Source organism: Scomber scombrus, chromosome 12 (assembly GCF_963691925.1).
Source record: "Scomber scombrus chromosome 12, fScoSco1.1, whole genome shotgun sequence".
Classification (NCBI taxonomy): Eukaryota; Metazoa; Chordata; class Actinopteri; order Scombriformes; family Scombridae; genus Scomber; species Scomber scombrus.
In genome coordinates this window covers 25,880,953-25,906,976 of record NC_084981.1, presented here as the reverse complement: position 1 = coordinate 25,906,976, position 26,024 = coordinate 25,880,953, and the positions used below count along the sequence as shown (strand labels likewise).

The following is a 26,024-nucleotide window of genomic DNA, read 5'->3' as shown; positions in this document are numbered from 1 at the left end:
CACAGAGTTTGTAAAAATCCTCTGTGCGTTTGTGATTACCAACGACTGCTTTCACATTAATCCAATTCATTTGATTCTATATACTAATTATTTTAATTGTGCCTTTCTCCAATGTGGTAATGCTATTTTTTTCTTAAGTAAACCACCTAAATATCTCTTCTAACACTAAAAAAAAAAAATTAAAAAAATTAAAACATGGCACACTGCATTATATAACAAGGGCATTAAATAAAACAACAACAAATAGGGGAGAAAAGTCCTGTAGTTGTAGCACATAACCTTTCTGGTTCAATGCAGAAGAGAGGAACTCATAAACAGAGCAGTGACTAACACACACACACACACACACACTGAAAAAACACTGTGCTCTCCGGCAAAACTTGACGCTGTCCCCTACTGATGACATCATCCCTGTATGCTGGCCTAAAGGTCGCTGATGTCCGGAAGCTGGCCCTCGGCACATAACACGGCTCACTTCCTCACATGGCTGCACAGAAACACACATGCACACCCACACTCTGGCACACACACACACACACACACACACACGCATATATACACACACACACAGATAAATACACACTTAGAATAAACACACACTTGTCTGGTGTTGTAGCTGAGTGGCAGCATTTCGCCTGAAGACAGCAGACTTCATTCCAGACTTCTTCACTAAAACACTCTCTCATTAGATCCACTTTCTGTCTGCATGACTCTGAGCTGTAAGACAAAGGTCTCTCACCCAATCCTAAAAAAAAAAACGATACAAGAACCTCTTTGTCTGGCTGTTTGGATTTTAATGGACTCAGCGTGGGTGAAGATAGAAAGAGCTTTTTTTATTTATTTTTTTCATTATTTTGGAATTTACATCATTTCAACTACAATGTGTTAACAGACAGTGAAGCTCACACACACAAGCAAGCACACACACACACACACACACACACACACACACACACACACACACACACACACACACACACACACACACACACACACACACACACACACACACACACACACACACAGTCAAATACAACCAGTTTTTTCGCCTTTGGCCACCAACCAGCTGAAGTTGAAGGGGTCATTTCAGCCAAATCAGAAAATAAAAACTACTTTCTTTATTGAGTTTTGTGTGTTTCTGTCTTCAGCTGATATTAGATTTATTTTAAATAAACATAAGTTTTGTTAACATTCACCAAAATGCACTGCATGTATCCTTGAGGTCCAACAAACGTGTCGACTGCATTTCCTTCCTCATGAAAAATGTATAAAGCAACATTTTTTTAAACATTTTAAATGCAGTATTGTTTACATCCACATTTTCTTACAAGTAGTCGTCTTTTTCACTTATTGGCATGTCAACGCCAACACCTGTCAATCATTTGAACAGAGTAAAACCGACAATACAAAAACTCAGAAAAACACTCCATAGTATAACTGATGGGGTACCTTTAACTTTTGAGTGTTTCTTTAAAGCAGACATGTTGAACCTTTCCACAAAGGGTTCGTGTGGCTGCGGGTTTTTGCTTCAACCAATCAGGAGCCTAATGTACACCAATCAACTGTCTGAAGACTGAGATCAGCTGATTAAATGAGTCGAGCCTGGTGTGCTTCTGCTCGGTTGGAATGAAAACCTGCAGTCATATTATGGCCCTTTATGGAAAAAGGTTCGACAACTGTGCTTTAAAATGATGGTTTCATATTTGTTCAAAGCTGTCCTAAAGAAATAGTCACATGATCATACGGACACTGAGATCCTTTAATGGTCAGCACTTATCCATTGACTTGTTTAGAGACAGAATAATTGTGACATTAATCTGGGCTATTTGAGGTTTGTTTGGATATAATATTTATCATTATTATTTCGGGACATTTAAATATACAGTACACCAATATACTTTCATTATAAATGTTGATCAGTTGCTGATGATGACTTCAGAAGAATAATTTGGAATAGTTTAGTCGGATGCATGGTCGGATCTACCATATGGGGATTCTGGGTGCCCTAGTATGTCCAACTGAACAGCAGCGTTATCCAATCAAAATACAATAAAAGTTGTTTGGGGGACATGGGCTTCAGTGCCTAGGGGCCCCTAATGCAGCCTTGATAAGATGCAATGCGGAATTTAGACTTCTGGGTAATTTAAATGAGTCTTTGTGAAGCTGTGCGAGTCAAAACATGGACAAAAAATTATTTAACACCTTCACTTTTTAACCAAATTCAGCCCTGTTTTCACCTATATGTCACTATATCTTTTGACCTGAATTCCAAGTGGTCAATTTGTTTTTTTAGAAGCTAAAATTATCCTTTTTTTCCCCTTTCTCAGCAACACAACTCACACCTGGGAGTTGCCCCACATCTTCTAGTTGCTGTTGAGCAGATACAGTAGATTGTCAGAGCTGTTGGGGTTAAGTGTCCTGCCTGAGGGTGCTGTCACCTACTGTAAAACAATGAGTGCAGGTTGTGGCCCAGTTGTGCAAAAGAGGCCTCTGGGAACTGAGCCACTGAGCCACTGAGCAGCAAAGCCCCCGTGAGAAGCAGCTGAGACGCTGCTGCTGCAGAGACAGTCAGCAAAAACTTACCTGAAGAAGGTGACGAAGAATTGCACCAGGTCCATGATGCTGTTGTGCTGGGAGAAAGCAATCTGTTGGGAAAAGGGGAAAAAACAGAGAAAGGAAAGAAAGTATAAGAAAGAATAGTTTATATACTCTGCAGAGTTAAAATCAATGCATAAAAATATATGATCAATGTGTAAATAATCCTTCAATTAAAGATGTTAATTAGCATTTTAAGTTCCTTCAAACCTACATCACAAAAATAACCTGAAAATTGTTATGCCTGACAAATAAAATGACTAATTATCTCAGTCTATGTCATCAATTATACTACTCCAATATTTCCACACACTGAAAAGTATAAAGTTACACAAGTAAAATGAGATACATCAGGTCAGTAGTAGGTAATAAATAGTTGTGAATGAACTTATCTTACACTGATGGAGAGGAGATGATTGTATTTTGCACGAAACAAACCAAAAACACTAGCGCTGCCTTACGTAAGCTCTCCTTCCTCTAACATGTGTTACAGTGCATCATGTGAAACTGATGTAATAACTGTGGATGAACATCTTTTATTACCTGAGGCCAATGTTCAGACCTCTTACATAAGGCCAACAATTTTATTTCTGCCAAATACACTCACACATGTTCTCTATCTCTTTCCGTGAGACACACACACACACACACACACACACACACACAGACATAAACACGCAGAAAACAATACAAGCCATACAACCATATGGTTTGTAGGTTTATTATAAGATTAGCTTGTGAGAAAAGGCTCATGGCCTTTTGTGCTCTCCTGTATTCTGCAGCACTTTGTTGAATTGAACTCTGACAAACCTGATGGGTGTCACAGCACCACTAAATTCACTGACTGCTCCATTCATCATCATGTTTTTGTGTGCAGGGATGAAGGTTGCTTGTATAGCCCTCTGCTGTCCTTAACTACAGATCAGATGGTGTTGATTCAAACATATTGTGAGATAAATAAAGGGTCAATTCACCTGTTTTACACCCTATTGTGGTACTTAGCCCCTTAGTGGTATTTGACCATTCAGATAGTTTATGCTGTAAGTGCTCCGATTTTGATACTCTCTCTCTCTACCACTGCACAATGATGGAGGTGAATGGATTTTTTCCTCCTCCTCCTCCTCCTCACAACTTTAACAAATGACAATTGAGATACTTAACAGCAGCTCGTCTTTCCAGAAACAATATCTCATTACTCAGGATAATCCACAGAGCTTACTGTCAACGCTGTCTGCATAACGATATCTTCAGTAGCTCCTAAAGTAGCTCAAAGTGAGGCTTGTGATTAGCTGCAGTCACCAGAGAAGCTTGTTTCTAAGATGTGTGATCTATCATATTTGCATTTTAATTCATGGTTTTGAAATCACATTCTTCTTTAATATCTTTGATTTGATTATGTGGCATCTATTTTATGCCGTTGCCTGCAGTATCTTGGCCACAACTTTCTCATAAAAAAGATTTTAATCTCAATAACCAAGTTTCCATCTAAAATGTAGAATACAATTTAACAGAATTTGCAGAAAATATGTAAAAGAAAAGGTGCCTATGTGTTTCCATCTGCTACTATTATGCAAATATGACAAACTACTGCAGGGTGCAACAAGATGATGTAACTGTAAGATCACCAGTCAAACCTGGTGGAAAACCATGTGGAAATATAGTATTTATTCATTTGAAGAACATTACAGTCTCCTTATTGGTACACACATACCTGGTGGGTTCACCTGCAGCAATTTAAGTCACATTTTTTTTAGGATTGAGTGTTTCTCCATTGTTACATTTTCCATCTCAGCCAAGTGAAAAACTTTTTATAACAGCAAAATGTGAGTGAATTGAACCTTGAACACATTTTCAATATGCATTAATAAAAGGGGACATATAGCATGACAAACAAAAACAGTTGTTCCTATGTTCAAACCTTATGCATTGTACTGTATGTTGCACCATTGAAACAACATTTAAGTGTTGGAGATATTTCCACTTGTTTCATCAGCTTACACACCCACCCACACACACACCATACAACTTCTCCTAACCTCTCACCTCATCTCATCCCTCAAAGTATAACTCTGCAATCTGTCTTCATCAATAGCCGTGTGTGTTTATTTTATATCTGTATATATATATATATATATATATATATAGTGAGAGTGTGTGTGTGTTTTGGCCCTCAGCTATGAAGACTCCTCAAAATCCATTGTTGTCCATATTAAACCTCCCTCATGTTAAGAGGATTATTTATTACAGACATAATTGATTTTCCATTCACTTTTTTTGCCCTTTAGGAACAAAACAGAGTTGACTGTTGTTGGAAGGAAGGATTGCAGCGTCTGATGTCTTCTGTTGGAGGAAGATGGAGATACACAACAAGCACATGGAGGTGCTTCTAGGACACTAAAAGTAAAACTTGCAAACATTGAACCAAATTGAGAGACTGGGTGTGTGAAGCTGGCAAGAGTCAATGTCTCTGCTTTAGCTAGTCTCAGTGGTTGATCGTAGGTGGAATTGGTCGTTTTAATTGAGGAAAACATTTAATGCTCATAGCGCTCACTGGAAGTAGTGGAGGTACATTTGCCAGGATGTTCTACCACTGCTTTGCTGGAGTGTTGATGTGCATAAACCCTGATAATGCCACTGGTGTCTGGGGTTACGTATTAAACCGACTGTGTGCGTGTTTTTGGCAAACGTCAGGCAGCGCGGTGGCTCAGTGGTTGGCTCTGTTGCCTAGCAGCAAATAGGTCCTGGGCCAGGTTCTCCTCTCACCATCAAAGACTTGTATGTTAGGAGTTAGTGCTCCGGTCAGTGACCTCGATCACTGGCTCTGGTAAAAAATAACTGGAGTGTTTTGTTTTGGGAGTGATAAGAAATGACAATAAAGAAATGTTAATCCTAATTTTAGTCCTACACCAGTGATTAGAGTGCAGATTGAAAACAAATAATTACAAGACCAAATCAAAATGATCCAAGACCTCGTTCTGTTGAATTATAGAGACACATTCTGTTGGTGTGTTCATATTTAATGTCTGATGGTCAGGTTTCCATGTTGATCCATGATTCCTTTTAAGAGTGTTTTTCCTTGCCACTGTCATCAAGTGCTTGCTCATTTAAATTAAATTAAAGAGTACAGACCAGACCTGCTCTATGAGATAACTTCTGTCATGATTCGGCGCTATATAAATAAAGATTGATTGATTGATTGATTGATTGATTGATTGATTGCATTGCCATTCAGGATGTCTGGTCCTCAAAACCTAAACAGCAATATAAAGCATCTTCTCAAAACTACCCCTATATGACTGTCCCTAAAATAACACATTCAAGTATTTTCTAATCTGACACTTCTACGGTTTAAATTTTGGGTGGGTTTCAGCAAGTGAAGAAAAGTTCGGGGAAACATTATCATCATGCTTACGAGAAGCCAATGCTGTTTGTTATTACAAGACAGGAACAAACCCCAGACTCATGTGTCAAAGTTGCACAATTTAATGACCAAAGAATCTAATCCAAGCTCCTCCTTCAAAGCACAACAGACGATAACATAACCCTTCTACTCCTGGGACTTGGAGAGAGCAATAATTACTCACATGACTGCAAGAGGTCACTTGTCTTAAAAGTAGGGTTGCCACTAATGATGATTATTTTTGTTATAAAATAGAGAAAAATGCCCATTATAACATCTTCAAATGTCTTTTTTTTTTACATGATTAACTGTCCGAAAGCCAAATATAATCAGTTACTATCATATAAGACACATAATAGCTTCAAATCTTCACATTTGAGAAGCACTAACCAGCAAATGTTGATATTTCCTTTACAAATTATTATTCAACTATAAAAATAATCGTAACTTTTTTGTCAATCCGAATATAAATTGATTAATCGACTAATCCTTGCAGCTGGACTGGAACACATTAACATGTTGGTGGGTTCAAGCACAGGATTTATGTCATTTTATAATAATACTTTTGGACGATAGTGTACTTCTTTTAAATTGAGAATTATTTATGTGAAATAACACAAACAGCAGAACTCAGTGCCGCTTAACTGGATAAATAAAGGGTAAAAAAGTCAAATAAAAGTTTATAGATGGTCAATATTTTTATAATGAAAACCACAAGGCTTGTTTTTAATCTGCAGTGTGTTGAACAGAAGCAGACACCAGATGACACTGGATTGTTGTTTACTTGGCATTCACATTTAAAACAAAGCCTTGATGTTGACAGCAAAGTTCAGGGTCTAAATGTGTTGAATGCTTCTGAATGCAGCTTTTTTATAATCTGCTATTTAACTTCTTAAAGTCTTCAAGCGTTTCTCAGCTGTTTCATTTGAAACCAACACTGTCATGCAACCCTGCACTCTTTATTCATCTTCATTTTTTTATATTTAGTTGTGAGTTGTCTGATGTTTCATTTTTAATTGGCTTTAAAAAAAAAAAAAAAAAAAAAAGGTCTCTCAAGGTCTTAAATGTTCCTTTATGAAACTTTAAGACAATGTTAAAGTGGTTTAGCCGAGGCCATCGGTGCGCCAAATTACCGTGTGACATCATCTAATCCTCCTGATGGGGGGGGGGGTCTTCCAAAGATCTGTTTTAAAATCAGCGAAAACCCCTGAGCAGCACCGCAACTAACAAGGGTTATAAAATATAAAACACTGATCACAGGCATCACAGTACATTTGACAGCAATATATTTCAAGCGTGTTCAACATGGGGATACCTTTAAATGGCCCTAATAGCCGGAAAGGCTGTCTCTTTGTCTTTGGTGAATCCTCTGAGACTTGTTGGGAGGGAGGGGGAGAGAGAGAGAAAGAAATGGGGCAGAATGGGCTTAAGAGGTTTACCAGCATTTGTGCAGCAGGTAAAATGGCCTGACAGTGAAAAACCTGCAGAAAAGCTGATTTAGGTCCAGAGGGACGGCGCATTAATACAGGCATCAGGGAGAAAAGAGCCTGGCTTTGCATTCAGGCTTCCAAGGCAGCAATTTACATCATTACCCCCTGACAATATAAAGAGGTATTATGAATATACTCACATGCACCAAGATGAAAAGTGAGAAAAACACATACATACACATACAGCTAAAAAAGAACAGACACTTAGACAGAACTAGCTCATACTGAATACAGTAAATTAACTCCAACATTTCTCCTAATCTCTCTCACACACACACACACACACACACACAAACACTTTTCCATTCCCGCACCAACTCCAGTCTGTGCGGCCATCATTTCAATTTACAACAACTGCAGTCGTTAAACACAACTATAATCAATAAGCTGTTTAAACCACACCCTTTTCTTCCCGACCCAGACCACTGCAGAGCGGCAAACACACACACGTCTGATAAACCTGCAACACACACACACACACACACACACACACACACACACACACACACACACACACACACACACACACACACACGTTGGGAGAACTAAGCTACACATGCTGAGGATGTCAACATTACATTGTACAACTTAATACCTCTTATGTAATGTCCAATCCTTACTGAGAGTGCAAAAAAAAACATGGTAAATTCTGTCTCTTTGTGTTTTTCTGGGTGTTTTCTGGTTTTATTAGTTACTGTCGGTTATAAAAAAAGACATGAAGCAAATATCTAGTAGTAATGTGACGTTCGTCTTGACCAATAGGCTGCAAGGGAGCAGCAGAATTGATGGATTTTTGACAGAAAATGTTGCACAGGGATTAACTGTAGCTGTTGCATTTATATGTAGAAGTCTGCAAAATACTCCATTGGAAGAAAGTACTGATGTCATAAGATAATACTGTTAGCCATTACATGCAAACACTTCCTACTTCAAGGATGCACCAACGCACTGTATAACATAAAATTAAAGTATGCACCTAAATCCTTATTAACCCTCCTGTTGTCCTCGAGTCAAGAAAGGAAGGAAAGGAGGAAGGAAGGGAGGAAGAAGGAAGGAAGGAAGGAAGGGAGGAAGGAAGGAAGGAAGGAAGGAGGGAAGGAAGGAAGGGAGGAAGGAAGGAAAGGAGGAATGATGGGAGGAAGAAGGAAAGAAAGGAGGAATGATGGGATGAAGAAGGAACAAAGGGAGGAAGGAAGGAGGGAAGGAAGGGAGCAATGAAGAAGGAAGGGAAGGAAGGGAGCAATGAAGAAGGAAGGAAAGGAGGGAGGAAGGAACGAGGGAAGGAAGGAAGGGAGGAAGAAGGAAAGAAAGGAGGGAGGAAGGAAGGAAGGAAGGGAGGATGGAATAAGGAAGGAAAGGAGGGAGGGAGGGAGGAAGGAAGGAAGGATTGAGGGAGGAAAGTAGGAAAGAAGGAAGTAAAGACGGAAGGAAGGAAGGGAGGAAAGAAGGAACAGTCAAAACAGACGGGGTCAATTTGACCCGGGAGGACGACATGAAGGTTAATGTTAATTTATTTTACTCAAGTATTGTCAATATTTCTTCTCATTATATACCAGAGATATCATCTTTTTCTATTCCATGCTTTCTTCTTGCTTATGAAAAACATGGCGCCTACATTACCCATAGTGCAAGTCGAACTGCCAACAGTTTGGTTGGAGATTTTTGGAGGTTTGCACAGATATCTGATAACCTCACTTCTTTCTAACTTCACATCTCCAGATTTTGTTTTTGACTTTTCAAACTTGTACTCCCCAGCACTGACTCAAGTCACATCACAACACACATTTATGAGATTTCACAACTTTTGACACTTACAGTATGCAGTTATACTCTCCTGTAAATAGACTTTGATATGTAAAAATGTCACAGTCCTCCTTTAAAGGGAAGCTAAGGTATTTTTTTCAATTTGGGCACATTTTCCCTTTTTTTTTAATCTAAGTGATTAATGGGGACAACCATTTTTAAAATTAGTCCAGTGTTGGCTGCAATATAATCTGATAGGCCAAGTGTGCCATGTGCTTGTTTTTTCCACTTACAGGCTCAGATTATTAACATCAGTGTCTGGTCCATACTGGAAATAAAACACTTTACCTTTAGCTCAATCCAGTCTGTTTGTTATTGCATTTAACCAAATGTCTCTCAATGGGAAGTCTTACTCTAAAATCTTCTGATAGCTGAGTTGTCGAAATCAGCTAAATATTCATCCATGACTTAAAGCTCCAACACAACAAACGCCTTCCCAGCACTTCTCTGTCATGACTGAATATTTAGCTGGATTCACCAACATCTCAGTGGAAGTACGCTGTCGGCTGATATCGCCCCAAAGGATTTCACTGCAGCCTGTTACGCAGCGCTCTCGCTCAATACTGAACCTATCTTCAAAGACCGCTGTCCCCATTAGTCACTTATTAGACACACAAAGATGGGAAAATAGGGTCCAGATTGAAAAATACCTTAGTTTCCCTTTAATATTTCTATGTTTGTAATTTTCTTTTCAGGATCTTACATACAATTCAACACTTGTGTGGGAGTGTACATGTTCCACAATAATATTTGAGTTTTAATGTTTCCAGAAACACCTCATAAGTTTAACCGTCATGTCGTCCGTCTGTACTTCCTCCATCCCCTTTTCTTCCCTCCCTCTTTCCTTCCCTCCTTCCTTCTTTCCTCCCTCCCTCCTTCCTTCCTTCCTCCCTCCTTTCCTTCCTTTTTACATCCTCCCTCCTTTCCTTCCTTCTTCCTTCCTCCCTCCCTCCTTTCTTTCATTCCTTCTTCCTTCCTTCCGTCTGTACTTCCTCCATCCCCCTTTCTTCCTTCCTCCCTCCTTTCCTTCCTTCTTCATTCCTCCCTTCTTCATTCCTCCCTTCCTTCTTCATTCCGTCCTCCCTTCTGTCTTCCTCCCTACCTTCCTTCCTTCCTCCTTTCCTTCCTTCTTCCTCCCTTCCTTCTTTCTTCCTTCCTTCCTCCTTCCTTCCTTCCTTCTTCCTTCCGCCTTCCTCCCTACCTTCCTTCCTTCCTCCCTCCTTTCCTTCATTCATTCCTTCCTTCCTTCCTTCCTTCCTTCCTTCCTTCCTTCCTTCCTTCCTTCCTTCTTCCTCCCTTCCTTCCTTGACTCGAGGACAACAGGAGGGTTAAAGAAGGTTTTCTATCTTATTTTTTCATCTCAGCTTTTAGATGCTTTTGGGAAACGGGTCTCGGATCAATATGCCGCTCAGCTTCTCGGCCTTATATACGTCTACCTGAGCGCAGTGGAGCTGATTGAAATATTATCTTTCTGTAGATTCACCTCTAATGTTGAAATGACTGTAACATTAGAGAGATTGATGCCGCTAAGGTAATAAACTCCAAGTGCAAAGTGGAGATTGGAGCTTCTGCTGCACAGTGTGATGACTGTAACTGCTGAGTGCTTGAAAAAAGCAACGGCACAGAGTTAGTTCTCATAAAAAAAAAGCTAAAGTTACAGAAAATACTGCAGGGAAGGAGTCTGAAAATTACAACAGATGGGAATTGTCTAACACAGAGACAAATAAACAGCACAATAATTCACATTACAGCCACTTCTTCCTTTTTCTATAAAAAGTAATTGCTTGGAGATCAGGGGTCAACTCACTGTTCAGGAGCAAAATATATATATGTTTTCTTTTTAATCTCAAGACTATGGCTGTAATTACCAGAGGAGAGAGTGTGAGAAAAGAATGAGAGGGGACTAAGGTAAGAGATAAAGGTAAAAGATGAGGGCAGGAACAGAAAAGAGGACTCCAAGGACCCCCCGGTTCTACAGTCCGGTCATTACTGAAGGTCCATGCTGGGCCTCTGGGGGACAAACTGGAGGAGCTGTGACAGCTGTGTGCTACCTTTTATTTCCCTAACCCTGAACTAAAGAGGGGGGGCTGCTTGTTAAAACCGAGACTGAAAGAAAGTGTTGATCAATAAGTGAGCGGAAAGCAGATGAGAGCAAGAAAGGAGTAACGAAATAGAAGAAGGATGGGAGGAAAAAGAAAGAAGAGAAAGTAGAGTAGAGCTGGGCAATATATTGAAATTATATTCATAGTGTGATATGAGACTATAGCCTGGGTAAACCCATGCTCTCATTCCAGCGAGATTCTACTTCGCTCAGAAAGTTAGCATGGCCACCAAGACAAAATTTTCGTCTGAGATAGGGAACCAATCACAGAACGGGGAGGCGGGCTCAAGACGACGACGCCAGTAGAGCGACTCTGTTTACATCCAGCATGGCGGCCACGGAGGAGCAGCAACAGTTCCAAGCAGCAGTAGATTGTGTGCTAAATAAATTGGAAGGCAAAAAGAACAAAAACTTGCGCTACATGATTTTTCCTTCATAAACAGGAAGTGTTCACGCTGCTTCCTACAGGCTCTGAATACGTCATTGTCTATCGTTGATATGATTGGCTGTAAGTTTTTCCAGTAGCGTACAGAAGCATTTGTTCGACATTCGTTGATCCCGCCTCAAATACGAGGAAATGAACGGCTCCTGGCCAGACCCTACCTCAATTGTGGTAGGGTCTAGCATTAGCCAGGCTAATATGAGACAAGATATCGTCTTAGATTTCGGATACCGTAATATCGCCATATGTCATCAGAGTAGTGTTGTTTTTGGCGGCCTAATTTTAGTATTAGTCTAGTCTTTGTGTCAAGCTGTCATTTTAGTTTTTATTAGTTTTAGTCACGTTCATACTCTTTTTAGTCTAGTCAAGTTTCAGTCGACTAAAAGTCTGAGCATTTTAGTCATTTTAGAAACCAACATTTTCTTTTAGCCAAACCCATTTCACAATTCAAACAAGGTTGTCTTATTATTATATTATTGTTACCTTATAGACTCAAGAATAACCGCGGCTGGCCGGCCATCGGTCCCGTTCTCTGTGTCAGTTGTCTGTCGTTAACGCTAACCTACCACAGCTGCATCTTCTAAATAATGCCGCGAGTGGGGATTGAGGAAATGACGTCGAAGTGAGACACAGGAAACAGAAATACTGCAAAATAATAACAACAGCAACGCGACTAAACGAGACGAAATAACGTTATAACATTTCGTCTCGAGACATTTTAGCAGAGTTTTTATTTTGTAAACCACATTTAGTCTCGTTTTTATTCGTCAACAATATTTCATTATATATTTAATTATAGTTATCGTCACATGACCAGCATTTACGTTGCGTCTCGTCTCGTTTTCGTCACATGATAACGGTTCGTTGACGACGATATTTAGTCATAATTTTCGTTGACGAAAGCAACACTACATCAGAGTCGTCTTTTCCTGGTTTTAAAGCTGCATTACAGTAAAATATGTAATTTTCTGAACTTACCAGGCTGTTTCTAGCTGTTCTGTTATTCACCTTTACCCACTTTGTCATTATATCCACATTACTAATGATTATTTATCAAATATTTCATAGTGTAAATATTTTGTGAAAGCATCGACAGTCATCTCTACAATATCGTTGTTATATCGATATCGAGGTATCTGGTCTAAAATATTGTGATATTTGATATTGTCCATATATCCCAGCCCTATAAGAGAAAGGAATAGGGAGAAAAAAAGATGGAAGGAAAGAGAGAGATCATGAGGTATAAGATGAATTGAGAGGAGAGACAGACGGGGGAGATGACAGCAGAGGAGGATGGAGGACGATGGTGGGAACAGATAAAACAGCAGGAATTCATTCATTTTCTCCTCTCATTTAATCCTCATCAGCGCTGCAGGGACACTCACTCATACCTTCAACAGTGTTAAAAAAAAAACACCACTGAAGTCGACGTGGAAGTAACTTAAAGTGCATTGTCATAGACGGCTGCTAGATGCTCCAAATCCCTCTTTAACTTCTCTCAAGAACTCAATCATTTATTTCATAGATTCTTTCTGGTCTAAATCTCTAAATTCAGGCCTTCTAAAAAATTCATTTTTGGAAATTACAGCTTTGTTGATCAGATTTGATGAATTATATTAGCTTTGATGTATGTGTGTGTTTGTGTGTGTGTGTGTCTGTGTGTGTGTGTGTGTGTGTGTGTGTGTGTATGTGTGTGTGTGTGTGTGTGTTGATTGACAGGTGTGATTGACAGCTGGCTCAACCTGCCGCTCTCCTCGGCTCCAGGACGAGCACAGAGTCGGACTATTGGTGAAATATTTCACTAAGTTTAATGTTATGATACCTGACGTGTTAGCACTTATTTAACTTTGTTTATAGCGTTTTGGGAATAAAAAATAAATTAATAAATAATACAGCAAATTAAATCAAAACATCAAATTTCAGAGTTGACAGTGTGGGCAATACCATGGAAAGAAAAGAAAGAGAAGGGGAAAAATCTGAGATAATCTGAGCGAGATATCAAACAATCAAGCAAAGCCAGTGGTCGTACTATAGTTAGGTTTTCTCATGTTAGCACAATTAAGCTGAAGTAGCTAACGTTAGGCCAAATGTGAGGAGTGAAAAGCCATCGAACAGGATGTGATAACCACTAAATATTTCAGATTTTTCAACATTAATTATAATATCTCTTATGGAAGGCATTCATTACGATGGAGTATTAGGGCAAGGCAAAAAAAAAAAAAAAAAAGAAAAAGTCCAGCACAAGGAAAAAAAAGAAAAGCCAGGCAAAAAAAAAAAAAAAAGAAGAAGAAAAGAAAACTGGCAAAAAATAAAAATAAAAAGTCCAGCACAATATTTTTTTTTTAAAAAGCCAGGCAAAAAAAAAGAAAGAAAAAAGTCCGGCACAAGAAAAAAAGAACTGGCAAAAAAAAAATTAAAAATTAAAAGCCAGGCAAAATGTTTTAATTAAAATAAAAAGTCCAGCACAAGAAAAAAAAAAGCCAGGTGAAAAATACAAAAAAAAAGAGAATAAATAGGCTTTACGTTATTGATATGATATATATGATGTGATTTATCAGTTACAAATAAAGTTGCACCACATCAGAAAATCACTTTCACACTCCAGCTGCTGGCATAGTCAGTAACTGGGTTTGATCCCGTGGTTCTGAGGTCAAGTTGATTTCATTCTCTCTTTTTTTTTTTTTTTTTTTTTTGCCTGGCGCTAATATTCCGTTGTACATTCATAGTAGATAGATGGATAGATGGATAGATGGATAGATGGATAGATGGATAGATGGATAGATGGATAGATGGATAGATGGATAGATGGATAGATGGATGTAAACTTTATTGATCCCCTTGGGGAAATTTAGGATCCAGCAGCTTAATACATAAAGACATCAAAGAACAATATATTAAAACATTAAATACAAAATACTATAAAAAAATACTAAATACTAAATAAGAAGAAAAACTAAATACTAAAAACTAAAATACTAAAATAAGAACAACAAGGTCTGAGGATGAGTGATAGTGTGATAAAGTGCAGAAATAAAATAAAATAAAGGTAAAAATAAAAATAAACCTAAAAAACCTAAAAATATAGTGCAATATACAATTTAAAGTGAAATTAGTGAATATACTAGTGTTGCACTAGGTTGTTATTTACATGAAAATTGACAAAAGTCGGGTAACAAACAAGCAAAACTACATAAATGTTTAATTATGGGACACAATCCACCCGAGATCTGACAGTCTAAACTGTTCTAATGAAGAGTGTCAGGCTCTCTCTCTCTTTCCTCTCACAGCCTTAAAGCTTGAGGACGAGTTAATTGTCAAATACGCAATTTACACACTCAGCTCTGATTTGGAAGTGATTATCTCGTATTGCCTCCATGCTGGTTGCTTGATGAAGTAGTTCATTTGTGGAGCACTGGTGTTTCCATGTATCTATTTTCTTATTCTGGATCTCGACAATCAACTTTTCTTCCGCTTTGTTTAGAGGAACAAAGTCGTTTCTGTCTGTTTTACTTGTTTTCATCTCACTGTACAGAGCCTGTACTAATTTGGGCAATCAACATACATATTTGATTACTTATATTAAGTCATTAATATCTCTAAATTAAACTTTGAAATATTAAATGATGCTCTCGTGTGGAAGGAAATATTGAAACATTTGAAATTTACCCAAATACATCAATTATTGCAAATACAACCAAAACCTGACAAATATCAACAATATTTTAGCAGAGTTGGGAGTCAAAAAACACAAGTAATTATAACTTTTGGTAACCTATTATTATTATGTTAAGATAATATATTAATTCACTCAAGATGACAAATTATAAGAGTGTAAAAATAAGAGATTTCAAAGCAGTGATTTGTAAGTTGAAGGTAGAAACTCCCTTATAAAAGCACAAATGCATTATAAGCATTTAGAATTACTTCCAGGTAATAAATGAAGTCATTCAAAGTGACAAATTAGCTACGTGCATGAATAGATAAAAGTCAAACACTGGACCAAATAACACAATATGTAATAGGAAGAGAAAGTCCTCACACTGCAGGTAGGTTTCAAGCTCAATGCTCATCTTCAGACTGAAATAAGAACATGTCGTCCTCCCGGGTCAAATTGAACCTGTCTGTTTTGACTGTTCCTTCTTTCCTCCCTCCCTCCCTCCTTCCTTCCTTCCTCCCCCCTTTCCTTCCTTCTTCCTCCCTAATTTTTTTTCCTTCTTCCTCCCTTCCTTCCTTCCTCCCTTCCTTCCTTCTTCCTCCCTCCTTCCTTCCCTTCTTCCTTCCTTCCTCCCCCCTTTCCTTCCTTCTTCCTCCCTCATTTTTTTCCTTCTTCCTCCCTTCCTTCCTTCCTTCCTACCTCATTTATTTCCTTCTTACTCCCTTCCTTCCTTCCTCCTTTTCTTCCTTCTTCATTCCTTCTTCATTCCTTCCTCCTTTCCTTCCTTCTTCCTTCCTTCCGTCTTCCTCCCTACCTTCCTTCCTTCCTCCTTTCCTTTCTTCTTCATTCCTCCCCTCCTTCCTTCCTCCCTTCCTTCCTTCTTCCTCCCTTCCTTCCTTCTTCCTTCCTCCCTACCTTCCTTCCTCCCTCCTTTCCTTCCTTCTTCATTCCTCACCTTCCTTCCTTCCCTCCTTCCTTCCTCCCTTCCTTCCTTCCTTCTTCCTCCCTTCCTTCCTCTTTTCCTTCCTTCTTCATTCCTCCCTTCCTCCCTTCCTTCCTCCCTTCCCCCCTTCCTTCCTCCTTTCCTTCCTTCTTCCTCCCTTCCTTCCTTGACTCGAGGACAACAGGAGGGTTAAGGAAGGTTTTCTATCTTATTTTTACATCTCATCTTTTAGATGCTTTTGGGAAACGGGTCTCGGATCAATATGCTGCTCAGCTTCTCGGCCTTATATACGTCTACCTATTCCTTTCCTCCCTTCCTTTATACAGCTGAGCGTATAAATTCCTTAAAAATTCACACATGCATTACAAGTCATTGAAACATGGTTGTAAACAAAAGCTTTTAAAATGAACGTGTTAAATTCTTCCAAGCTTCATGTGTAGAAAATAATAAAAGCATCTAAACTGAGAAGGAAATGAAATGTGTTAAGAGTAATATTCATAATTATTATTCTTACTTTGGGTTAAATGTGTTTTGCAGCACAGAGTAGATTTTATTGGAACTGATCTACAGTCTTCATAATCTAATCCTACAAACAATAACCATGTTTAGAGCACACATGTAAACAACTGCTGAATGTTCCAGGGACTGAAATGTGTTTACCACATATTCTTCAGTTTTTTTTTTTTGCATATTCATGAGGACCTAATGACCAAAGTGAAGCAGTTGCCAAGTGCCGCCTCCACCTACATGCTATGAAAATGAGTCCAGCTCTGCCATATGTGCACACTTGTTAGTAGAGCTCACAGATGCAGCTGCTTTTATCAGGTGCTTAAGACCCACTTCTGCATCAATGTGCAAACAGAGGATGATATAACAACACCACACTCGGCATCAGTTTTCTACTTGTCATTCGTTAGTCTGATGTACATTTTTTCATAAATGTACATATGAATACATAATATGTTCACTTTTTAGTCGCTAATCAGCTTCTATCAGGAACTGACTGAATTAAGAAGTGACAGAAATCTTTTTAAATGACTTCAAAGTGTTAAAGTAATGTTCATGCATGTTGATTATTAAACATTTTTAATTGCAGAAACAGTTTGTGTGATAAAAAATATAAAATCTAGCTTTAGCGTTTCATAATCAGTCAAATTAATACTAATCATTACATAAACTGGTTATGCAATAAATAGCAATGTAGCATGTTTACAGCTTTTATTTTAACTAATCTTATTGCATTTTGATGAGTTGTTACTTTCCAGCTTTTATCATGACATAATAAACACATTTCTGTCTGTGTTTTAACGCTGGTTAGACATGCATTACTTGTTTGTCACATTTATTTTAAAATACCTCTTTGTATTATCAAAATCTGATCCATTAAATGAGAGTAACATGCTTTCTCCTAATCACTTTTGCCATTGAAGGACTAAATCATGTTCTCTATCAGCCCGATATCACAGAAACCTGATTTATTTCCCTCCATGCTCTAAACCCTCTCACTAAATTAGCATGCAATGGGAAGAACTTGGTGAAATAATGACTATTTATGGAGATATTTGGGGGAGTTATAATGGCTGGTATTACTCGCTAAAAGAGTGACTGAGGAAGCTATCTAGTTCAGTCGCTAACTGGATATCAGGTTAATGAATGTTTATTTAAGTGACATATCTGTATAATGTTGTCCAGTATATTTAACCTTTGTGTTGTCCTCACGGGTCAAATTGATCCCGTCTGTTTTGACTGTTCCTTCTTTCCTCCTTTCCTTCCTTCCGTCTGTCCTTCCTCCTTCTCTTTCTTTCCTTCCTCCATTCCTTCCTTCCTTCCTTCCTCCCTTATTCTTTCCTCCCTCCTTCCTCTTCTTTCTTTCCTCCCCATTACCTTCCTTCTTTCCACTGTCCTTCTTTCCTTCCTTCCTCCTTTCCTCTTTTCTCCCTCCCTCCCTCCTTCCTTCCTTCCTCCCTCCTTTCTATCCTTCCTCCCTCCCTCCCTCCCTCCTTTCCTTCATTATTCCTCCCTTCCTTCCTTCCTTCCTTCCTCCGTCTTTCTTTCCTCCCCATTACCTTCCTTCTTTCCCCTGTCCTTCTTTCCTTCCTTCCTCCTTTCCTTTCTCACTCCTTCCTTCTTTCCTCCCTCCCTCCTACCTCCCTTCCTTTCGTCCCTTCCTTCCTCCCTCCCTCCTTCCTTCCTTCCTTCCTTCCTTCCTTCCTCCCTCCCTCCCTCCCTCCTTCCTTCCTTCCTTCCTTCCTCCCTCCCTCCCTCCTTTCCTTCCTTCCTTTTTCCTCCCTTCCATCCATCCTTCCTTCCTTCCTTCCTTACTTCCTCCCTTCCTTCCTTCTTCTTCCCTCCCTTCCTTGACTTGAGGAAAACAGGAGGGTTAATACTGACTGTAAACCATATTTCACCTCTTTTGTGTCGCAGTTTACAATCTCAGAGTAGGATCATTAATACAATTGGATGGTGATATCACACAACTAATATTATAACTCCTTTATTTTAGACTGTCTGGCAACACCCCCCCCCCCCCCCCCCCCCCTCCACACACACACACACCCACACCCACACACCACACACACGGTCATTTGTCCTTATGGTCTTGATGACTGCTGATGACTTCCTGTTTGGTTAAATGGGTAGCACTCAACCTCTCTTCTCCTTTACCCCCTCTATGGAACATAATACTCAACGATACCTCAATGAGATGCTTCAGATAGACTCTGATCCTCCTCTCGCTGTCTGTGTGTGTGTGTGTGTGTGTGTGTGTGTGTGTGTGTGTGTGTGTGTGTGTGAGAGAGATATCTGATTAGGAGAGGCATCCTATTTAATGATGGCAGGCGCGTACGATAAATAAGTGACTGAGTACTGAGCAGCAAATCAAATCAACCAGCCAATCACGTCGGTCCTGAGTTCGTCTGCAACAAAATGACTCCTCACCTCCGACAGAAGGCTTTTAATCAGCTGGCCTATAGGCTGTGATGCATGGAGACGTATATGGAGGGAGGCAGGAGGTGCACAGAGGGGTGGAAATGCGCTCGGGAGGAGAAATCTGTTGTTTTTTGAAAAGAGGATGTACATTTTTAGGAGGGTTAGAGAACAGTGTGATTAGTTTTCTGCTCTTTATTTTAATTTAACTCGCCAAAAATATAACAAAGAGCTGTTTATTGCAGTCAAATTTCAACCCTGTCTCATTGAAAATATAATTATCCAATAAAATGACAAAACATGTTTAAATTAGAAACAGTTTTTTTGGGTTAAACAACTTGTGACTGGATTAACTGGTTCACTCTATCAAAACAGAAAGATGGAAGAGAGAAACTGGGTCATGTTCCTATAATGTTTGTGTGTGTGTGGGGCTCAATCAATAAAACATGATTTTTCTGATTAGAAAATAAAAGCAAGGCCAGTCCTGATTTATGGGAAAAAATTACTGTCAAAATGAGCAAATTACAAGAGATGGTTCATATTTTATGGTATCTGTTCATTTCTGCTTTCCACTGATTTTTATAGATTTTAGATTCGATGTTCGACATTGCATGCAAAATATTTGTTATAATAAAATCAAAAGCTTTCAAACTCAAAATAAACTCCTTATTTAATTCACTGAGAATGGAAGATTGAGGATTTTCCTTTGGCATATCTGGTATCTGCTCTTATTTCTATCTCTACAGTTCACATTACACATATGATTTCTACTGATTTTATAGACTTTACATTAGATGCTTGACATTTGCTAAATATGTGTTATAATAAAATGAAACATACACATATTATAAAGCTTTCAAACTCACAGGAAGTTCATGTTAAGTTCAAATGTAGGAGATTAGAGTCCATCATTTCCTGTTTGTTTGGAATAAACAGCTGATGGGAAACTGAATAATCTCTGCACTGATGCTGTAACTCACCCCTGCACACACACACACACACACACACACACACACACACACACACACACACACATATAGATATATATATTTTAAAACCTGGAACATTGTGGTAAAAAACTCTCGTCATGATGGTGAACTCAAGAGAGCGAGGGCAGAGGTGCAAGGTTGACGTGACACAACCGATCAACATCTATTCCGGCAGAACGACCAATCCCAACAACACCTCGCTCTGCCTTGCAACCAGCCCTCGACTCCCAGCTGATGTCAGGACGCCGTCGGGGAAACACTCACATGTCACGTTGGGCTGGATGTGCATATATATTCCATGTATGTGTGTGTTCACGAGTTTCCACCTTTCTAAGGACCAGTGGAAGTTTTAAACCAGGTTTGTGTGGACATTAAGCAAAGTGAGGACTCTCTGACTTGATTTCACCTCTTCTACCAACACTGAATATTAAACACTGTGTATTAATGTTTTTTTCAATGTTTATTTGTCTGTTGAGATAAACAAAAATGTTCAAATTCTGCTCATACAACTTTTTTTTTTCTCTATGATACATTATTAAAAACTGCAGTGGTGAAAACAACCAGTCGGCTTTAACAGTGTAGATATATAAACAGCTGCTATTACAGGTTCTACATTAATATGTCTTATTTTTTCTGTATCTTACAAAAAGATCGAAGTTGGTGCATGTTGGAGAATTTAAACGACATGTACTTATCTGATAGTTGAAGGCACTTAAACCTTAATCCTACGATAGCTGATATTTTGGCCACTAGGGGGCAGCAGGAAGAAGAAGTGAACACTACTGACATATTTACTGTTTAGTTTAACTTCATATTGAATAGCTGCTTATTTCCAGTTATGGAGCAACAATCTCTTTTATTCATCATGTTTATGTCCACCTGCTGAATGTAAAGTCCAATATTCACTCTCTTTTAGCTCTGTTTTTTTACTCTCTAGCAACTCCTGAGGGAAATATCTTGTTCGTTAGCTGCTAAACGCTGAGAGTGAACCAACACAGTAAAAGTTGCAGCTGGACAACTAAACAATGAGATGAAACTCATTATAAAGCTCTATAAAGCCAAGAAGGAGCTGCAGAGTCACCAATACTTCTCTCTTTTAATTTGCACCTAAAATTGCAACGTAAAGGTTAAATGAAACCAATGTGGACTGATACAGAACCTCCTCAAACGTTTTCACACTACGTCCTCCTTTGCTTCTAACAGTGGAGATTAATTGCTGGAACGGTCAGGAAAACAGACAGATGGGTCGTTACAAGCATTTGAACTCATTGCTGAAGGATTTCAACATGTTTGTGTGTGAGGAGCAAATGTTACTCACACTGTTAGTTGGCTCTATGACAGACAGATCGAGAGGCCTTCACGAAATGAGACGCAGTAAGTGAGAGAGGGACACATGTGTCAGAGAGTCAAGAGGCAGACTTCAGTCCAGCAGAGGTCTGAGTAGCTCAGGGGCTTCTGGGAATTAGAGGAGGACCTGACATCCAGGTCACATGACGTTATTGTGTGTGTGTGTGTGTGTGTGTTTGTGTGTGTGTGTGTTTGTGTGTGTGTGTGTGTATGTGTGTGTGTGTGTGTGTGTGTGTTTGTGTTTCACTACCATGAACAACAACATCACGTCCAGTGTTAAAAAAAACAGCCGGCTAAAGCAGATCAGATCAGTAAGATTTTGTAACTAAACAATGATTTCTGAACTGCAGGTAAATGTATTATTGGGTAAATATATTGTATTGTTGCTCATATGATCAGATTACAAGTTACCTTTTGTCATTTACTGCATATTTTAACTCACCTGTATTTGAACTTTGAGGTTTTACTTACTTGTGAGTCACTGTAAAGACCCATGCACTTTATAAGGTAGTTTGTTTGTTTTTCTTCTCTTTATTTATTTACACTGTACTTTTTCTGCTTTCTGTTTTTGGGTGAGCTGATGAGGTGAGAAGATCGAGTGGCTGGTTCAACTAAGACATACGAATAAGAATTTATTTTCTTCTACTAAATCTGAATTTCACAAACAAGGATCAGGGGATTATTGCTGTTAGAATAATAATACAATAAAGATATCAGTTATCAGTAGAGATGCTGAACATTTAGGTTGTGGGTGTGAAACCAGAGAAACATTGACAATGTTTATTCTCATTTTCTTCCTAAGAATAAATGTGTTGTTTTTTGTTTTTTTTGACTATTTGCCTTTTACTTTATAAAATACAACCCTTACAAAGTTGACATTTCATGGAACATCCAAAACAGAAATGGTTCATTCTCAGTAATTTCATGGAAATCTGTCTATTAGATTTTTAAAGTATGAATTTCAGGCTGACGGTGAGCAAAAATATGAGGATTCTTTCTGTGTGTGGGGGAAAAAAACAAACTCCATGCTTTGTTTATTGTTCAAGGCAAAAGTCTGACCTGCTGGTGTCACTAAATAAAAAGGTCAAGCAGTCACTGAAATCATTAGAAATCATTCTCAGAGGAAATACTGGATAACCGTCGCACATTTCCTGACAATCTGTCTGCTAGCTGTCGACATCCATTGCTGTTGAGTGTCTGTGCTCTGTCTCTTCCTCTATGTGTGTGTGTGTGTGTGTCAGCATGTATGTGTATGTGTGTGTGTGTGTGTGTGTGTGTGTGTGTGTGTGTGTGTGTGTGTGTGTGTGTGTGTGTGTGTGTGTGTGTGTGTGCGTGTGTGTCAGCATGTATGTGTGTGTGTGTGTGTGTGTGTGTGTGTGTGTGTATGTCAGCATGTATGTGTGTGTGTGCGTGTGTGTGCAGGTCTATTAGATCAAATACATCAGACTAGGTCATTACCAATCCTCAGGGCCATTTCTCATCCTCGTCCTGTCCTGGCATCGGAAGCCACCAAGGTCACGGGGGGCCAGACGCCGAGTGCTTCTCGTTTTACGCGAACCAACGTCTGACATGGCGAGCGAGATAGGACTCATCGTGTGTAATTATCATATCACCTTTCCACCGGCAGATATATGGCGCTCTAATAATGTACCATCAATGGGGGGAATGCATATGAGAGGAGCGATCGATGGACAAATGACCCTTAACGAGGTGCAGGACACGCAGCTATAAACGCAGACATTTTATATACAAGGAACCGACCGTGATAACGTCGGCAGAGCTGATTGAGATTATGTTACTAAATGATGATGTCATAGCTTGAGTTTGATGTAGAAATCAGGAGAAAAATATAAAAAAGGGGCGAATGCTTCACCAAATTGGATTGAGGTGTATTAGATAGTATTTGATAGTCTGAATACAAGCAGCACCAGGCAGAGGTGAGGGGTTTATTGTTTTGTTGCATCCAAACATGAGACTCTGCCACACATGATAAGTAGCTGGAACACTTTGAACCTTTGTTTTTACGTGATGAGAAAAAAAAAGATGTCAAACGTTGCATTATAATAACTCTGCAGTAACTCAGTATTTTACCTCTCTGCTGCATTTATCCTCCGTGTCGTCCTCCCGGGTCAAATTGACTCCATCTGTTTTGACTGTTCCTTCTTTCCTCCCTTCCTTCCTCCTGTCTGTCCTTCCTCCATCCCTCCTTCTCTCTTTCTTTCCTTCCTCTCTCTTTCCTTTCTTCCTTCCTTATGTCCTTCATTCCTCCCTCCCTCCTTCGTTCCTTCCTTCCTTCCTCCTTTCCTCCCTCCCTCCTTCTCTCTTTCTTTCTTCCTCATTACCTTCCTTCTTTCCTCTGTCCTTCTTTCCCTCCTTCCTTCCTTCCTTTCTCCCTCCCCCCTTCCTTCTTTCCTCCCTCCCTCCCTCCTACCTTCCTTCCTTCCTTCCTTCCTTCTTTCCTTCCTTCCTTCCTTCCTTCCTTCTTTCCTTCCTTCCTTCCTTTCCTCCATTTCCTTCCTTCCTTCATTACTTCCTTCCTTCCGTCCTCCCTCCTTTCCTTCCTTCCTTCCTTCTTTCCTTCCTTCTTCCTCCCTTCCTTCCTCCCTTCCTTCCCTTCCTTCTTCCTCCCTTCCTTACTTCCTCCCTTCCTTCCTTGACTTGAGGACAACAGGAGGGTTATAATTATAAGGCTGGTGATTTTATATATTGTATCTTTTTTGTAGACAAATCTCAAGCGCAGAGCCAGACCAACAATAAATTGATGTGCTTGCAAGTATTGTGTGTGTATTCAAAGCCTGATATATGTTATTCTTTTGATCTGTACACCTTCAATGCTGTCCTGAAACTATTAAAAACACATCAATGAGCCACACTGCTGTTCTGGGCAACATGTTTTGAGTCTGTGTATGGTGGACAAGCTTTTTGTGCTACATATCACAACCACTTGACTCTGGTAAATTTACAATGTGGTACAAAGTCAAGAGGATGTGTGAGGATGATATGCAGCACAACAAGCTTTGATAGTGTTTGGAAAACAGCAGAGGTCTACAGCACAGAGGAGTTAGTATTAAGTATGTTGTGTGTATCCAAAGGCTGATTCTATCTTAGTACGTATAGAATCAAGTATTTGTTGGTTTGACTCTGCATGAAAAATATATAAAAATCCCCTAGCTTTATCATTTAAGTTCAATCAGCTTATAGTTTGAACTTATTTGTCACATTAAATATGACGACAGTTTCCTGGGTTGAAACCTAAAAGCAGCCCATCATGGACAGAAATGACAAACAGGGTTTCATGGTCCAAAAAACTCCTCTTGATCATCAGTTTCTTAACAGCCAGAGTTTTGTTTTATGTTTAACTGATGTTTTTTTTTTTGCTGACTTCATGGTTTTATTTTTCAAATCTCTGCAATTCTCTGCTAACTGCAACACAATGTTGAAATATACTTTGACTTGTGGTGGGCACAGCTCAGGACATTGGTCATACTGTTTCACTGGATGACGCGTTTCTTCATTTCACTGATTATTAAAATGTTATTTATTACTTATAGGAACAGCAGCCTAAGTTTATTTGGTGACTTCCCAAAATGGAGCTACTCCCATTCCCAAGTTTGCCAATGCAGTTGTGTTGAGATAGAATAAATGCTAGATATGTTTAGTATCATATCTATCATGTGCAGCAGTTTGAGGCTGATAATACTTGTCATTAGGATGATGTTATTGTTGGTTAAAAGACTCCATAAAATCACCTGGGTTTCTGTTACCTTTTGGGGAAAAATGCTGCAATAGTTTGCAAAAGTTTAATTAAGTTTAGTCAATAAACCCATCACAAAGTCTTCAATAATCCCTTCCTTTAAGGCATGAGTCTTTTGGCACATGTTGCACAGCACCGATCCACATTACCCTCAAGTCTCCTCATGGAATATGTTGATAAAAATATAAAAGATAAATAATGTGAGTCTTAATCTTTTAAATGTGATGTGATCATTGTATGTCTATTATAGGTTTCTTTAACCCTCCTGTTGTCCTCGAGGGAAGGAAGGAAGGGAGGAAGAAGGAAGGAAGGGAGGGAGTAAGGAAGGAAGGAAGGGAGGGAGGAAGGAAGGAAAGGAGGAAGGAAGGGAGGAAGAAGGAAGGAAAGGAGGGAGGAAAGAAGGAAGGGAGGAAGGAAGAAGGAAAGGAGGAAGGAAGGAAGGAGGGAGGAAGAAGGAAGGAAGGAAGGGAGTAAGAAGGAAGGAAAGGAGCGAGGAAGGAAGGAACGGAGGAATAAGGAAGGAAGGAAAGGAGGGAAGGGAGGGGGAAGGAAGGAAGGAAAGGAGGGAGGAAGGAAGGGA

General features: G+C 39.2%; 1 protein-coding gene across 1 annotated transcript in view; it reads right to left on the bottom strand.

Moving 5' to 3' along the window:
* atrnl1a (attractin-like 1a) overlaps positions 1-26,024 on the bottom strand; it is a 362,787-nt gene that overhangs the window by 172,541 nt on the left and 164,222 nt on the right. The window contains exon 24 of the mRNA XM_062429999.1: positions 2,584-2,645. Coding sequence (XP_062285983.1) covers positions 2,584-2,645 — 62 coding nt within the window. The remainder of the gene's footprint in view (positions 1-2,583; positions 2,646-26,024) is intronic.